Source organism: Perognathus longimembris, chromosome 28 (genome assembly GCF_023159225.1).
Source record: "Perognathus longimembris pacificus isolate PPM17 chromosome 28, ASM2315922v1, whole genome shotgun sequence".
NCBI lineage: Eukaryota > Metazoa > Chordata > Mammalia > Rodentia > Heteromyidae > Perognathus > Perognathus longimembris.
Window position 1 is genome coordinate 9,815,663 of NC_063188.1, and position 16,977 is coordinate 9,832,639.

General features: G+C 38.3%; 1 protein-coding gene across 8 annotated transcripts in view; it reads left to right on the top strand.

Annotated features, from left to right (window-relative positions):
• Atp11c (ATPase phospholipid transporting 11C) overlaps window positions 1-16,977 on the top strand; it is a 140,718-nt gene that overhangs the window by 64,265 nt on the left and 59,476 nt on the right. For all 8 annotated transcript variants that reach the window (XM_048335589.1, XM_048335587.1, XM_048335588.1 and 5 more), the window contains 5 exons: window positions 2,150-2,239; window positions 4,926-5,006; window positions 7,362-7,469; window positions 11,946-12,074; window positions 15,641-15,738. In XM_048335589.1, the coding sequence (XP_048191546.1) occupies window positions 2,150-2,239; window positions 4,926-5,006; window positions 7,362-7,469; window positions 11,946-12,074; window positions 15,641-15,738 (506 nt within the window). The remainder of the gene's footprint in view (window positions 1-2,149; window positions 2,240-4,925; window positions 5,007-7,361; window positions 7,470-11,945; window positions 12,075-15,640; window positions 15,739-16,977) is intronic.

The following is a 16,977-nucleotide window of genomic DNA, read 5'->3' on the forward strand; positions in this document are numbered from 1 at the left end:
CAAATGTTGCGAACTTCAAAGTTTCTTTGTGTTCTTGAATTTTAGCAACAGTGTTTTAATATAAGAAATGTATAATTTATAAGACATGCTAGACTTTCCAACTTTGCAGCAAGTGCTGATTTTCTTTATCATTCACTGATAAAAATGACACTTGATTTGGGCGCTTTATTTACCAATACCATCAGAAATGTCAGTGCAACCCTGGAAATTAATGTTAGTGATGCAGGGAACAGTGAAGACAAACACTTTGACCTACTTTAAATTTTATTTACTCCTAAAATTAATGCTATCTTTTTTTTCCTTGGAGGACAAATACTTTTAGAATAAAAACGTCCTCTGTACCCCTACTACTTGAAAATAGTCTGCAGAGACCTTTGGCAACCACCAGATTTTTGTATAAAACTTGGAAATTCCATCTTTAGCAAAAGAATCAGTGATCGCACCAGCTAAATTTTTTGAGATCTTTAGCTTCCACCAACTTCTATGTCTTCTAGCTTTTCCCTTAAACATTTCTGGACCTCATCTTGAAGGCTTTTCTGTGGGGTAAGAATAAGGAAGTCCCACCTAATTAATTTTGAAGGTATGTGCTCTGCCACTTGAGCCACAGCTCCCATTTCTGGCTTTTTTGGTAGTAAATTGGAGATCAGTTGTCTCATGGATTTTGTTGTCCTTGCAACTGCGATTCTCAGATCTCAGCCTCCTGAGCCACTGATGCCCAGCTTCATTCTCACTTTTAGTTAGAAGATTCTCTAAAGAGGATTCTCTTGAGCTCAGTAGTAAAGCAGCCTCATGGGTCAAAAACAACCATTATGATAGACTTAATAGTATTGAGAAACAACAAAAAAGTTGTTCCCCTTGATATGTTACTACCTTCCCCCAAGCTCTTAATACTTGTTTAGTAAGAATTTTATTTTGAGAACAGAAGGTCAACACTCCCAAGGTTCAACTGTTGTTGAAATTTAGCTTATTGTTTTGGAAAATTGGTCCCAAGTGATTAGGAGTGTTAAGTGCTAGTCTGGACAAAGACAACTCTAAAGTTACTGGATCAGTGGTTTTGAATGGATTTTATGTATCACAAACTACATTGGAAATTTCATGAGAAGTGTGGACTCCTTTTGTCCAGATAGTGGCTATTCTGCTCAATTTTGCATTTATTATTAAGTGGTCCTACCTAAGGCATTTCTGTTGGGCTCCACGGAAAAATCTTGAGGTAGCTAGTGTTTGTAATATGCCTGTTGTTTTGCTTCCATTTGTCTTCATTCTCTTCAGATTATCTGAACTTTGAGCCCATATAAGCCTTTAAAAAAGAATGTAGTAGTAAATTCCCATATACCTGTCATGCTCTGGGCCTTTGACTTCTTATGGATAGGAACTTTGGTTCAGTAGTTGGATAAAGAATTCTCTCTTCTGACCATGTGCAATTTGACATAGAAAACCTTTACCAAAGTCCAATGTGGTTATTGTTGATTGAAATAAAAACCCAGGGTTGTATGTGTACCTTTTCAACTTTGTACACATTCTCTGCTATCATGAAGATTATAGGTACTGGTATAGACGGTTTTATCTCTAGCAATGATCAAGATTCTGGAGGGTACCTGGCTCGGGGAACTAATTTGTTTATTTATTCATCCAAATAATTTACTGTCTTTGTACCAGGCCCTTTGGTAGGTTTTGGGGGGAAAGAAGTAACCGATACACATGAGCAACTTGCTCCCATATAAGTCATTGAATACTGAGGCCAAAGCTTAACAAAAACAAACACATTAACTCACAGTAATGAGAATAGTGTTATATACTAAGGTAGTGTGTATAGCATGATATGAGAACATATAATTAAGAGTCAATTTAGATTGGATTAGAGAAATAAAAAGTATGAAACTACGTAGAGATTAGTGCTCAGTGAAGCTTCATTTGTCAAAAAGTTTTCTGAAATAAATTTATGCATACATGTGAGCTTGGAGTGTTTTATATCTGTTATGTACTATGTTTCAATGTTTTATATCTGTTATATATTATGTATGTATATTAAACATGTTTATATTATATTTATGTTATATTAAATATTACTTTACATGATAGTCTGGACTATATCAGTAATTACGCTTAGGACTTTTCTTTGTAATAATATTTTTTCCTTTTTTCTTTATAGTATACACTTTGGAATTTCCTCCCAAAGAATCTCTTTGAACAGTTTAGAAGAATTGCCAATTTTTACTTTCTCATAATTTTCCTTGTACAGGTAAGAGCTCCATAGATACCCAATTGGACTGAGAAACTTGATTGCTACAAACAATTTCCAACATTAAAAATAGCCCTATGATTAAAAACAGATAAATTCTAGGACTTAATATGACTTTTTATAGTACAAATTATATTTTAAATTTTGTGTGACATAGATTTATAAAGCTGTGGGGGTTTGGGAGTTTTTTTTCTTAATCTTTGTGTGGTGGAGGAAGGTACTGGAGCTTGTGTTCCTGCTTGGCTTTGTTGGCTTTCTGCCACTAGAGCCTTACTTCAAGTTCCAGCTGTTTGCTCTTTGATTTGTCTAGCCTTGTTGACTTCAAACCATGATCGTCCATTCTCAGCCTCCTGAGTAGCTAGGCTTATTACAGTCTTGAGACACTGGAATCAAGTTCTAAGGCTGTTTTACTAGGACACTTATGGAGATTTTATTTCATCATTACTTTCTTTAAAATTTTTTACATATTTTATTTTTTTGTTCACCTTATAAGGGTATATAGCATTAAATTTTCAAAATTGAAAATAGTTTGTTTTACTTTATTTGACACAAGTTTCAGCCTAACTAAAGACATCCCTTATCTTGGTTATCAGTTTTGCTTTGCCACATTTACTTATTCTTATGAAGTGTGAAAGTCTAGTAGATTAATTCCTATGAAGTGTGAAAGTCTAGTAGATTAGATCTGCCTCTAGTTCTTTCTACTATTTTATCTTAATTTTAGACATTTTTAATTGTATCTTCTATCTTTAGGTCTATATTCTATTAAAATCTTTCCCTTACCATAGTTCCTCCCTGAAAAATTTGCTACATTAAAAGTAATTGTGTTCTTGTCAGATTTTTCAGAAAAATCCCATGTGTTGATGTTGAATGCTTCTGTTTATCCACCTTGAGACTTTGGGGTAGAACTATAATTGTATTTAAACCTGATACTAAAAACCGATATGGGATATCCTATAGGAAAGGATCCAATTTCAGTACTGAATGTTGGAGCACTTAATAAGATGTTTTAAGAGACATAAACTGTGTAGTAGATTCTGCTTACAAGAGTCATTCTGCTTGGTGGACAGTACATGTCAGTTTGATTCAATAAGTCTATACCAAACACCTACTGTGTGCCTTTCCATAGTCCAGGTAACAAAAGAGTGTCAAATACAATGAAGATACTACTTTTTTTCTACCACTGAGGAATTTGTTATAGATGTGAAGGATTGTGTATTCATGTGCTATATTAAGTCATTCAAGCAGCATGAACAAATTACTGAGGATATAAAGTAGAAGTTCAGATTTCTTTCTACCCAAGGAGCTTAAGAAAGTCAGAAAGTTAGTGATACCTGAACTGAGCCTTCAAGGATCAAAAGAGATTTATCTGGTGCACAATTACTTGCACAGCATCTTGGGGATAGGGAAGAGGTTGTGTAAAGGCAAGATGTCAAATGTTTCCTGTGTACACTTCTGTGTAGCAGGGGCAGGCCTGGCTGGAGGTTGGAGTTGAGAATCAAGTGAGTTATGAAGGCAGAGGGAACATTATGCTCCCTGTCCCTTAAATCACCTTCTCTTTCTGTATTTCCTATTTCAGTGAATGACAACACCTACCCAGGCATGTTAACTGGACATCTGCAAGACATCCTTAATACATACTTACATCTAATTACTTACCATTTCTTCTATTTTTGCCTCTTAAATAACTTTGGCACTTGTTTGGCACAAGCCATCATCTTTCACCTGAATTAGAGCAACAGCTTCCCAAATGGACTACCTGCCATTGCTCTTATTCCCTCCAAACTTATCTTTTACAAAGCTTTAAGAATGTTCTTTTTGAGATGCACGTTCTCAAGGAATTCCCATTATTTTATGGGATAAGAATAAACTGCTTCCTCTGGCCTAGAGGACCCTGTACAGCCTGGTACTTGCCTCCCTCTCCAGCTCCATTTCACACAACACTCCCTCTTGCACTGGCTTTCTTCGCTTCCTTACATATTCTCTTCTCCCTCCTACCATGGAGACCTCATGTATACTGTTGTCTGGACCTGGATAGACCCCTTTAATCTAGTTACCTGTAGATGTTCATCAAATCAGCATCTACAAACTAGTTGCTGCTGTTATTACTTTTTGGCAATACTATACTTTTGAACTTGGGGCTTTGCTCTTGCTAGGAAGGCACACTAACACTTGAGCTTTACTTTCAGCGCCTTTCAAGTACGGTTTCACTCTTTGCCCACAGCCAGACTAGACCATGTCCTCCTATTAATGTCTCCTGAGTAGCTGGATGATGTGGTGTCTTTTTGCCTGGCGTTCTCTTGAGCTGAACGCTTCCTAATCTCCACCTAGGGGTTCGCAAACAATGGAAGCTGCAAACTAGTTTTGATATTGTTATTTTCCCTGTAAGCTTCCCGCTACATGAAGGTAGGAGCTTGTCTCCATTTTGTTGAAAGGCAGATCTCTAGAAACTGGATGATAATAGTGTAAGGGCTGATGTAGGTGTATCAATAAACCCATTTAAATTATTTTATCCAGCTTGGGATAAAAACTAAGCCTGAATTTTCTTTACTGTGTGGATTGCTTTTGTTTTAATGAAAATTAACATTCACCTTGCTACTGGAATGTGTTTTGTCTGAAATATTTGCAAAATGTGATTCATTTAAAATAATGGCTAATTTTCGTTTTGCTTTCAATTTACTTTTCCTAGGTCATTGTAGATACACCAACTAGCCCAGTTACCAGTGGCCTTCCACTTTTCTTTGTTATAACTGTTACAGCCATCAAGCAGGTAAATTTCTTTACATCTTCATTCCAGTACGACCTGGTTTTAAATTGTGTTGGGTAGGCTCTTTTTCATGTTTATCTACCGTGGGCTTACTTTGAAATGCAGTTCCCATCGCAAATATATTAAAATGATAGTAAGGCACATCTTTATTGCCCTTTTTCCTCCTCTGTGTCTCTCTGTAGGGATAAACATAAAGAGTAGGAAATGGGAAGTGGATTTTTATTGTGCAGTAATTATTCCAGAGAGTTAGGTCTAACTAAAAATTTCTTATTCCAGTAGATTCTTTTTCCTTTTGGTTGCTGATAGCACAGAATCAGGAGCATTGATATTTTAATTTTATTATTTTCCTAATGCTTCTGAAGGAGGTGTTGGGCAAAGGGATTTTTATTACTATTTCTTATCAGATCTGAACTGCAGACTGTGATACGGATGTCTTTGAAGTATTTTGAACATTTTGTAAGCCAGTACCTTTGTAAACTTCCAGATGAAACTGAAAATGTAAACAGGAAATTGGAGGGGCCTGGGGTGGGGTAACATTTATCACATATTGGGACAGTACCCAGATCTGATTATTTTCAAACAGACTTAGATAGTTCTTTATTATCAAAGAGCCTTCTCAAAAGTACCCCATGGAAGCTTGCTGAATGCAGGCTTGAGTGAACAGTTTTGGGAATAAGTTACCTTTCTGCTTGAGGTTATCTGGTCTTCTATCTTGGCTCGCAGGAACTGTAAGAATATTTTATCAAGTGTTCTGTTGCTAAATAAAGATTTTTGGAATGTTCTTTCCCTGAGGCTGTAGGGTTTATTTTCTTTAATATCATAAAATTGCTGGTTCCAAGAATAGCATATACAGTTTACGAAGGCTTTTAGAGATTCATTCTTCTCCCAATAGTAGTTCATATTTGGCCCCTTTTCACCACCTTCACTGAACGTAATCTAGGGAGCACTGTCATGAAGAGCAGCAAAATAGGAATGTATATAGCACTAGGGAAAGGAGGTGATCAAGAAGTTTTCTTAGACTATTGAATGTTAAAAGGCATGGAGATTTCCATAACAAAAAGGAAAGCAAAGGGGTACAAAAAGGAGTTCATACTTAAACAAATGAATCCCTTTGTTCACTGGGCCTGTCCTGGGACTTGAACTCCATGAGCTTTTCTGCTCAAGTTTAGTGCTCTACCATTTGAGCCTACTTCTTGTCTTTTGGTAATTAATTGAAAATAAAATCTCACGGAGCTGGGTGGCACGCCTGTAATTCTAGCTGCTCAGGAAGCTTGGGTCTGAAGGTCGTGGTTCAAAGCCAGCCCAGGCAGAAAAGTCCTTGAGACTCCTATCTCTAACAAACTTCTCAAAAGAAGCTGAAAGTGGTGCTGTGACTCAAGTGGTAGTGCTAGCCTTGAGCAGAAAAAGGCTCAGGGACAGCACCTAAGCCCTGAATTCAAGCCCCAGGACTGGCCAAAACCAAAAAGTCTTATGGGCTTCCTGTTCTGACTGGCTTAGAACCACAATCCTCAGATCTTGGCCTCCTGACTTGCTAGGATTATAGGCATGCGCTACCAGCACCCAACTTTTCATTGTAAAAGCTGTTCACAATTTTTTTAAACACCAAGTCAGTTAGCTGCTCATCTGTACAATGTTTTATAATTCTTTACCAAACAATCATACTTTTTCTTCTATTTTCTGTAGGTAAAGAGGAATATTGCCTTACCCATGATCAGGCCAGCAGTCTATAAACATAGTGAAGAATACATTTATTTCAATGATTAGTTCTATGAGAAAATAAAAACTCAGTACAGTTATTTTCCAAATTAAAAGAGCAGTGAGCATTAATGTTAACTCATATCAGTATAGAATTAGAAAAATAAATGGTGGTGTTTCACAGATGAAGAATATTAAGATGCTCGTGCCTGTGTTTTATTAATATTTATCTGGGAAGGGAAAGGGAATATCAAAATCAAGAGACCAAGGATAAAAAGATAAACGACTCCAAAAGCAATACTTAACCAACTGAACGACTCAGAGGAGGAGAGGGAAAGGGGGAGGGGGAGGGGGAATGAGGGAGGAGATAACAAATTGTACAAGAAATGTACCCACTGCCTTATGTATAAAACTGTAACCCTTCTGTACATCACTTTGGCAATAAATAAGTAATTATTCCAAAAATTTGAGGAGTCTTTTAAAACAATATAGATCTTTACTTGTGGAATATTTTGAAACTGTTCCCTGAGTTTACTCTCAAAAGTAATATTATATTTACAAAGATTTGCTATATGGGGTTATAGAAGTTTGTTAACAGCTTTATTTCATTATCTGAGATTGATAATGAGATTGATAATACAGTGATTTTTAAAATCATTACAGGGATATGAAGATTGGCTTCGACACAGAGCTGACAATGAAGTCAACAAAAGCACTGTTTACATTATTGAAAATGCAAAGCGAGTGAGAAAAGAAAGTGAAAAGATTAAGGTACAATCTTTGCTTCACTCTTTTTTAATTGTGGTAGAAATGCACATTTTAAAATATGACATGCCATTTAGTATATTCAGTGTTGTACAGCTATCAACATTATCTAGTTCGAGTACTTTCATCACCCAAAAGGAAACATTCTATCCATGAAACAAGTCAGTCTACATTGCTTTCCGTACCCAAGCTCCGGAAACACTTACTTGCTTTCCCTCTCTATGATTTACATATTCAATATATCTTATAATGGAACCATATACTATATGACTTCTGTGTCTGGCTTTTTTCAGAATTTCTAAAATTCATCTGTTAATTCCTTTTGGATGCTTAAGTAATTTTCTATTTTAAGGATCTATACTATTTTATTTACTCACTAGCTAGTGAATTTTTGTGTTGTTTCTACTTAAGACCTCTATGTGTAATGCTGCTATGAACATTTTGTTTGAACTTCTATTTTCAGTATGGTGGGGAACATATATACACTAGGTAGAGAATTAGGGGGCAGGGGGTCTTACAGTATTTTTGTGGTTAACTTTTTAAAGAACCACCACACTTTGCCACAATGGCTGCATCATTTACAGTCTCAAAGCAATGTATAGGAGTTTGGGACTTGAACTCATGATGCCCACACACTCTCATCTGACTTTTTCCTCTCATGGGTGACACTCTGCCACTTCACTGCCACTTTTGGCTTTTTGATGAATCTCAGAGTTTTGTGCCTGGACTGGCTTTTGAACCATGACCTTGAGATCTCAGCCTTCTGAGTAATGAGGATTACAGGTGTGAGCCACCAGTAACTGGCCAGAGTACTAATTTTTAATACCTTGGGCAATTCATCCTTTAGTCAAATTATTTGCTATTTCTGTTAGGTAAGACCCATGTTAAATAACATTTTCATATTGTTTCTATCAGGAGATTAAGAAAATTAATAATATTACTTTTTCGAGAAGTTATAGCTTCATTCATAGTACAGCTTAACAGAAAATACTACAGTAAGGGCTTATATACTCCCTGCCATGCCACATCTGCTTCTTCAGTGTCATGACTGAGTCATAATATTCGTTCTTTTCATTTTCTTTGCGTAGTTGTACAAAAGGGTTTCAATTCAACATGTCAATTTATGAGCACAATGCATCTTGATCAATGACACTTGTTCTTTACCCCTGTCTTTACTTTCCCTTTGCCTTCAGGGTAAATTGAAATCCCCTAATGTGGTGATCTGGCCCCTGCCTCTTTTACCGCTTATTGTTTGGGAGGTGTGAGGGTCTTGATATTTTTGTGTTGAGGGAAAAATGCTCTTTTGATTTTACTCATCAGTGCTTATAGCTCGTTTTCTGACCTCTAATGAATACTTCATCTTCTAAGATGTTAGTAGAAAAAGATGTTGTCATTTTTCTTTTGTATATTAAGCATAGATTGTGATTTTATCTTAAGCAACATTAAGTTGTTTATGTCATTGAGGAAGAAGATATAACAAAATAGTATTTGCAAATTAAAATTTAATTACTGATGCTGTTGCTCTTGGCTACTAATTAAGATTGGCAAATAAAATTGTTCCAAAATAGGTCTTAAATCTCTGTCTTTATCACATCATAATGCAAATAGAACACTGTCATATATTATATTAGTTCAGCATTTCACAGCCAATTTGTCTGTTAGTATGCCATATATTGATATTCTCCTAATGTGGGTAGGCTTCTACCTGCTGAGGTACTTGCAATCATCATAGTTAAGTGACAGAGTTGCGATATCAATTTAAGGTGTTTTTTTTTTTTTTTTTTTTTTTGGCCAGTCCTGGGCCTTGGACTCAGGGCCTGAGCACTGTCCCTGGCTTCCTTTTGCTCAAGGCTAGCACTCTGCCACTTGAGCCACAGCGCCACTTCTGGCCGTTTTCTGTATATGTGGTGCTGGGGAATCGAACCCAGGGCCTCATGTATATGAGGCAAGCTCTCTTGCCACTAGGCCATATCCCCAGCCCAATTTAAGGTGTTTTTTGTGGGTTGTTTTTTTTGGCCAGTCCTGGAGCTTGAACTCGGAGCCTGAGCACTGTCCCTGGCTTCTTTTTGCTCAAGGCTAGCACTCTACCTCTTGAGCCACAGCGCCCCCTCTGGCCGTTTTCTGTATATGTGGTGCTGGGGAATCGAATCCAGGGCCTCATGTATAAGAGGCAAGCTCTCTTGCTGCTAGGCCATATCCCCAGCCCCTCAATTTAAGTTTAAAAGTACAAATTCTGTTAACTTATTATTGGTGGAACCTGCATTGGACTAAATTATTCATGATTTATTGTCAGTTTTTTTTTTCTTGTTCTTGAGCTCTGGATACTTGCTGATAAATTATTTCTCATTGTTATATTCATTCATCTGACAGCAAATTAATTCTTGGAAAATTGACCTATATGAAATGTGTTTTTTTTTTCCTTTAGAAATTGTATGGGAAAAATTGATGCCTTCAGATTAACTGAGTTTTTTTAATTACTAAAGAAGATGTTCGTTTTGTTTTGTTTTTGTTTCCTGACGTACTAGGGATGGGACCCAGACTCAGACCCAACACTCAGTTAAGCAAGCTCCCAACCACTGAGCCACACCCCCAGCCTGGAAAAGACTTGTTTGCCTGTTTGCTTCTTTCCCTCCCTCCCTTTCCAGTTCTGGGTCTTGAACTCAGGACCTGGGCAATATCCCTGGCTTCTTTTGCTCAAGGCTAGCTCCCTACCACTTGAACCACAGTGCCACTTCTGGCTTTTTCTCTTTATGTAGTACTGTGGTAATGAACCCAGGGCTTCATGCATGCTAGGCAAGCACTCTACCACTAAGCCACGTTCCCAGTGGAAAACTCTTAACCCTTCCTTTGCCATATGTTTAGGGGATAGCTCTTTTGGGCCCCGGGGAGGCAGTGTGGTCCCTTGGCCCCCACTAGACAGCGTCAGGAGTTAGGACAGGAAGCATTCCGTGAAGGAGGGCAGAGGGAGGGAAGAGGGAGAAGGAGGGAGGGCTCACTAGTTTAGGCCAGAGACAAGGTTAAGCCCCAGGTTCTAAGTCTGGTTGAAAATGGAACTAGCTGCTTGAACTTGAGGCCACCTCTTAAAAGTTGTGAAGGGCAGAGGAAACTGACTTTCCTTGCATTGTTATTTGGGGATCAGGTAGTGTTCCTACTGGTCAGGAGAGGGCTGGGCAGCCTGCCTGGAGGAGGCTGCTTATGGGGGATAATGCGAACAGCAACTCAGACCACAAATGAGACCTCACTGAGCCCTACTAATTGCCTTCCATTGAGGCTCTGTGATCTAAGGTCCCTGGAGGCAGCATAAGTAGATTGTAGTTTGAAGTTTAGCCAAATCTTAAAGCTTTATCTCTTTGCCTTCGCCTCCTCAAGGGGCTCCTGTTTAACTCCCCCCCCCCCCCGAAAAAAAACTGGTCACACTGAAAGAGAAGTTGTCACTGGGTGCAGGTGAGGGATAGTGAAGTTTCCCTTTAAAAGTAGGGACTCAGTCAGGCACTGGTGGTTTACGCCTGTAATCCAAGCTGCTCAGGAGGCTGAGATCTGAGGATCGTGGTTCAAAACCAGCCTGAGCAGGAAAGTCTGTGAGACTCTTCTCTCCAATTAACCACCAGAAAACTGGAAGTGGTGCTGTGGCTCAAAGTGGTAGAGCAGTAGCCTTCAGCAAAAGAGCTCAGGAACAGCACCCGGGCCCCAAGTTCAAGCCCCAGGACCAGGAAAAAAAAAAAATCTCTTGGATTTTTTAGCCCATGCTGGCTTAGATCTCAGCTCTCTAGAGTAGGTTACAGGTGTGAGCCTCTGGTGCCAGGCTCCACCATCTCTTATTATATTCCCACACCCATTGAATACATAGGTGGGCGGACACCCACAAACACCTGCAGCAGAAGGAAGGCGGAGGAAGAGCTAGGCAGGTGAATTGGGGTTAGTGTTATAAACAGGCAGACCCAGGGCCCTGTGTTCCCCTTGTGGGAAGCAGGGCAGAATGCCTGCAGGAGAGCATGTGGACTGGTCCAGATGCACTAAGTGTGTCACGGAGGTACAAGGCCTAAAGAAGATTTTGACACCCAGTAATCATAGCTGTTATCTTGCTGCGGGCAAATTTGGTAGAAATATGTATGGTGCAAAGTGAGATTGTGGTTAGTGAGATTGTGATTACTAAGGGGTCATGAACTGCCTAACTCTCTTACTACATGTAGATTTCCTTCCTTCATTCATGAAATGGTCATGGTTATTGGCTTGTCAAACAGTAGTGCCAGCAACGTTAGGGAGCAACACATGGGCATCAGAACTGCTTATTTGGGATAAAGATAATCCCGTGATGCCAAGGAAGATTTTGATGTTGAATAATAATTCTTTTATTGCTTTCACGTGCTAAGATACTCTCAAAGCCCCCAAACATCTGTTACTACTGTTTTGACTTTAGTGTGTGGTAGAATGAATTCTTGGTTTGAATTTAAAGTATTTATATAATTGTGCTCTTCATTTTAGGTTGGTGATGTAGTTGAAGTACAAGCAGATGAGACCTTTCCCTGTGATCTGATTCTTTTATCATCTTGTACCACTGATGGAACCTGTTATGTCACTACAGCCAGTCTGGATGGGGAGTCCAATTGCAAGGTAATAAAGACCAAAACTGACCTGAATATTTTAAGCTCAATGTAGTTAAGTTATACAGTGTGGTTCCCCAATACATCCTCATCTTCTTGTTTTTCCTGATCCTGTATTTGTATGTGAAGGCAGCTGTCATATAATCAGCCTTTATCTTTTTTTTGTTGTTGTTGTTTGTTTTTTTGTTTTTTTGTTTTTTTTTTGCCAGTCCTGGGGCTTGGACTCAGGGCCTGAGCACTGTCCCTGGCTTCTTCTTGCTCAAGGCTAGCACTCTGCCACTTGAGCCACAGCGCCACTTCTGGCCGTTTTCTGTATATGTGGAGCTGGGGAATCGAACCCAGGGCCTCATGTATATGAGGCAAGCACTCTTGCCACTAGGCCATATCCCCAGCCCCAGCCTTTATCTTTTAAGTAGATGCTGATCCTGGGGGTATGGGACGTTACTGGGTGGGGGGAAAAGCATGCCCGAAACAAAAGCTACCACGATTTTAGAGTTCTGCTGAAATGTAATATTGACACAATCAATTTAACATTTTACTAAGGCTTTTTGTTTGGTTTTACTTTTGGCAGTGCTGGGGATTGAACCTTAGGCTCGGCACATGTGAATCGGGGACTATAAACTGGCCCAAGGCTTCTTAAAAATAAGAATAATTGTAGGCTGAAACAGTATGGTTACAGAATAACTATGTACTCTAACCTTGCAGGTTCCTTGTTTTTATTCTAGAAGGCAAGTAGGTATGCATATATCATACATACATACATGCTGGGCACTGGTGGCTCATGCCTGTAATCCTAGCTACTCAGGAGGCTGAGATCTAAGGATATCGGTTCAAAGCCAGCCAAGGCAGGAAAGTCCATGAGACCCTTATCTCCAATGAACCACCAGAAAACTGGAAGTGGTGCTGTGGCTCAAGTGGTAGAGCGCTAGCTTTGAGCTGAATTGCTCAGGGACAGTGCCCAGGCCCAGAGTTCAAGCCCCACAACTGCCCCCCCCCCATATATATGCACATATACCCATACATATATATTTTTTCCTGAGATATAGGAAGCCATACCTGGAGTAATTTTTATTTCTTCTCTTGGTCCCTTAGAGTGTAGTTTAGCAAATGTTTTATTACAAGTAGAAATAATTTTAACAGTGTTAAATTTCATCAATGTATGTGATAGCTTGTTTCTCTGGTACTTTCTAGCACACTCACTTCTTGGCTGTCATCTAGACCTCCACAAGACTTGAATATGTGTCTTCTCTGTGTTACCTTTAAGCAGTGATTATAATGTTCTCACCCCTGGGTATATCCTTGAAAGGCTTCTCTATTTATTCCCTCTAATGTTGAGGCCTAGGAATCAGTATGTGAAAGAGAAACTTTATCTGTTCTATAGTTTCTGATTCTATATTTCAAAAACATTTATTGAGCTAGTAATGTTCAGGATGTTCAAAAAAGAATGTGATATACAAAGGGGTTACAGTTACATATATAAGGTAGTGAGTACATTTTTCGTCAAACTTGTTACCTCCTCCCTCATTTTTCTCCCACCTTCCCTCCTCCCCAATCCCCCACCACTGAGTTGGGCAGTTAGTTTCCATCATATTGTCTCGGGAGTATTTCTGTTGCATTGGTTCACTTTTTATCCTTTGTCTCACGGTTTTGATGTTCTCCTTCCCTTCACTAATGCAGACAAACATATGTACAATACCCAAGGTACCAAAATCAAATACAGTGACAAAAGGGGCTAAACCATAGAGAAAAGAAACAAAAGAAATAAGTTCACATAGTATGTTAAAAATAACAATGATAAACCACTTGTTTCCATATCTTGGAGTTTATTTCGCTTAGCATCATCTTATGTGATCATATGTACATAGCTATTGAACTATTGTGATCATCTGTGCGTACTGTCCTAGACATAAACTAATTATTACCAGTGAGAGAAACCATAGAGTCTGTTTCTGCCTCACTTCACTTAGTATGACTTTATCCAAGTCTTTCCACTTCCTTACGAATGGGGCAATGTCATTCTTTGTAATAGAAGCATAGAATTCCTTTGTGTATATATACCACAATTTCTTGATCCATTCATCTTCTGAGGGTCATCTGTGTTGGTTCCATATTTTAGCTATGGTAACCTTCTAAACTTTGGGCTTTCTATTTATCTTGCAAGTGATGTCCTCTACAATGCATTTGCAGTGTGATGCAGTCCCATTTGTCAAACCTTTCTTTGATTTATTGTGATTCTGGGTCTTTATTAAGAAAGTTTCAACCTGTGCCAGGGAGCCCAAATGTTTCTCCTGTACCTTCCTGCAGTGTTTTCATAGTATCTGGTTTTACCTCGAGGTCTTTGATCCTCTTGGTTTTTTGCCAGTTCTGGGGCTTGAACTCAGGGCCTGAGCACTGTCCCTGGCTTCTTTTTGCTCAAGGCTAGCACTCTACCACTTGAGCCACAGCGCCACCTTCGGCTTTTTTTTTCTATCTATGTGGTGCTGAGGAATCGAACCCAGGGCTTCATGGACACAAGGCAAGCACTTTACCACTAGGCCATATTCCCAGCCCTTGATCCACTTGGAATCGATCCTGGTGCAGGGTAATATATAAGGACCTAGTTTTAATTTTTTTTTTACAGGTGTTGAACCAATTTTGCCAGCACCATTTGTTGAAGAGGCTGTCTTTCTTCCATCCTACACTTTTGGCTACCTTACCAAATATTAGGTAGCCATAGGTCTGTGAGTTCATTTCTGGGTCTTCAGTCCTATTCCATTGGTCTTCAGGCCTGTTAAAAGAGTTATATTTTAGGGGAGTGTTGAAATAGGAACAACAGATCTACCTAAAATATTCACTAATATTGAAAACATTGTTTAGAGGAAGAAAAATTTCCGTTTTCTTTTTATCTTAACATCTGATCAAATCAACTAGCAGGGCACTTTTTCAAAATTAGTGGCGAGCTATAAATTTAGCTCAGACAGTTTCATTTTCCTCTCCAAGGACCATGTGAATAGGCCTTCCCTTCTGTGTAAGCACTGTACTCCTTAAATCTAGATTACTTTTGTTCAGTGTTTTGTAACTGAGTTCATTCAAGCTTGAGTTTTGGATGAATCAAATACATAATAAATACTAAAAAAAAAACATTTTCTCCAACAAGATCTCTTCTTCCTACTACTCTACAAAATGTGCCCATTCGTATGGTGGAATTATTAATGAGTTTTCATTGTGTTGGAAAAAATTTTGCATTGTTTTGACTAAAATTATTCTGTTCAGCTCAGGTGTGTATATTGGCATTGCTCTACAGTACAGTACAGTGGGCAAAATAAGATGTCTCAGCAATATGAATGTATTACATTTTCATGGGATTTTATATACATGCTACAAGTGGAATATTATGAGCTCTTATTACCAAGAAGAGCTTTTAGGGTTTTTTAATCTTTTAAGTCTCTTTATCTTTCTAATTATTTGTAGTTATATTTAAAAATAATACCAAGCAACTTAATACATACATATATGTATGTATGTGTATATAACCAAGTTGTCTGTACATTTATAAAAAGAAGCACTATTTTTGTATTGGCTTCTGCTTTCATCTAGACACATTATGCTGTACGAGATACCGTTGATACCGTTGATACCATTGAAAACCTCCGCGCAGCAATTGAATGTGAACAGCCTCAGCCTGACCTCTACAAGTAAGAATCACCTGCTTTCAAACTCCTGTCTCTTGGCTCCACTTTATGCTACTCGTGTGGCAAAAGAAGCACCCACTACTCACCAGCCTACTCATGTATGTTTTTATGAGCTGTTCCTCTTTCTGGCAGGGAAATGCCTAAGATAAACCAATTGTGGATTCAGGCATCCCATGTTTTTTTTTTTAATTTTGTTTTTGTTACTTGTAAACATTGATATCTGTCACACTTTTAAAATTGTTATCCCAAAAGGTTGATCTATCAAACTAATGGATTAGCCAGAGTTAATTAAAACAAGAATAAATCCTTTTACACACCATCCAACATGAGAGAGAAAAGGATTGGGGGACAAATAATTACCAGATACTCCATTCTTTTTTTACAGTTTTAATGAACTGAGGAATTGCAAATTGGTTGTTTCTTCTTCACGATAAATAGTTAAGCCAATACAACTGTAAAATGGTACAATTTCTTCTGTTTCACTATACCTAGTCTCTCTGGAATAGATTTGCTGATAATATTCATTGCAGATTGTAAAAGTTTGTCATTTGATTTTAAGACTGGTTAGTTTAGTTGATTAAAGCATGGTACTGACAATATAGTAATAGTTTTTATCCCCATGTGGTCTAATTTCATTCTAGTCCACAGTTACAGGTGGCATCCTTTGCTCAGACTAACCATCTTGCTGATGTATATTGTTGGTTATAATGGAGAACCAAGTTGTTGGATGTGGTTTTCTCTAAGCCGTAACAGTGGGGGGAGCGAGGGGGGAGAATCCTACTGTGAAAACAATGCTCTCCTTTCCCATCATTCCTTGTTTCCTATTTTCCTTCTTTTATTTTCATCTTGATCCTATGAACAAGAGCCACAAAGTAAAACAGCTATTCTCTGTCTTCAAAGAGCTTGTAGTGAGCAAAGGTGAGAAAAAAACAAGGCTAAAGTTACAGATGACAGGTAAATGAGTGCACAGGTCATGGAATCAAAGAAATAGGATATAGATAGAAATATCTATATTTAGGTAGATACATTACAGATATAGACAGATGTCTCTCTCTCTATATAGATAGATAGATAATATGGATATGTGTATGTAAATATATGCTATATGTGCATACACACAAATGTTTCATTTATCTTAAATATGAAGGGAAATATTAGGGCAGACAGACAAGTTTATTTATTGCTTGTTCCTAATTTCTTAAGACTAAACTGAAGAAGCCCTTTGCAATATGACTTCAAATT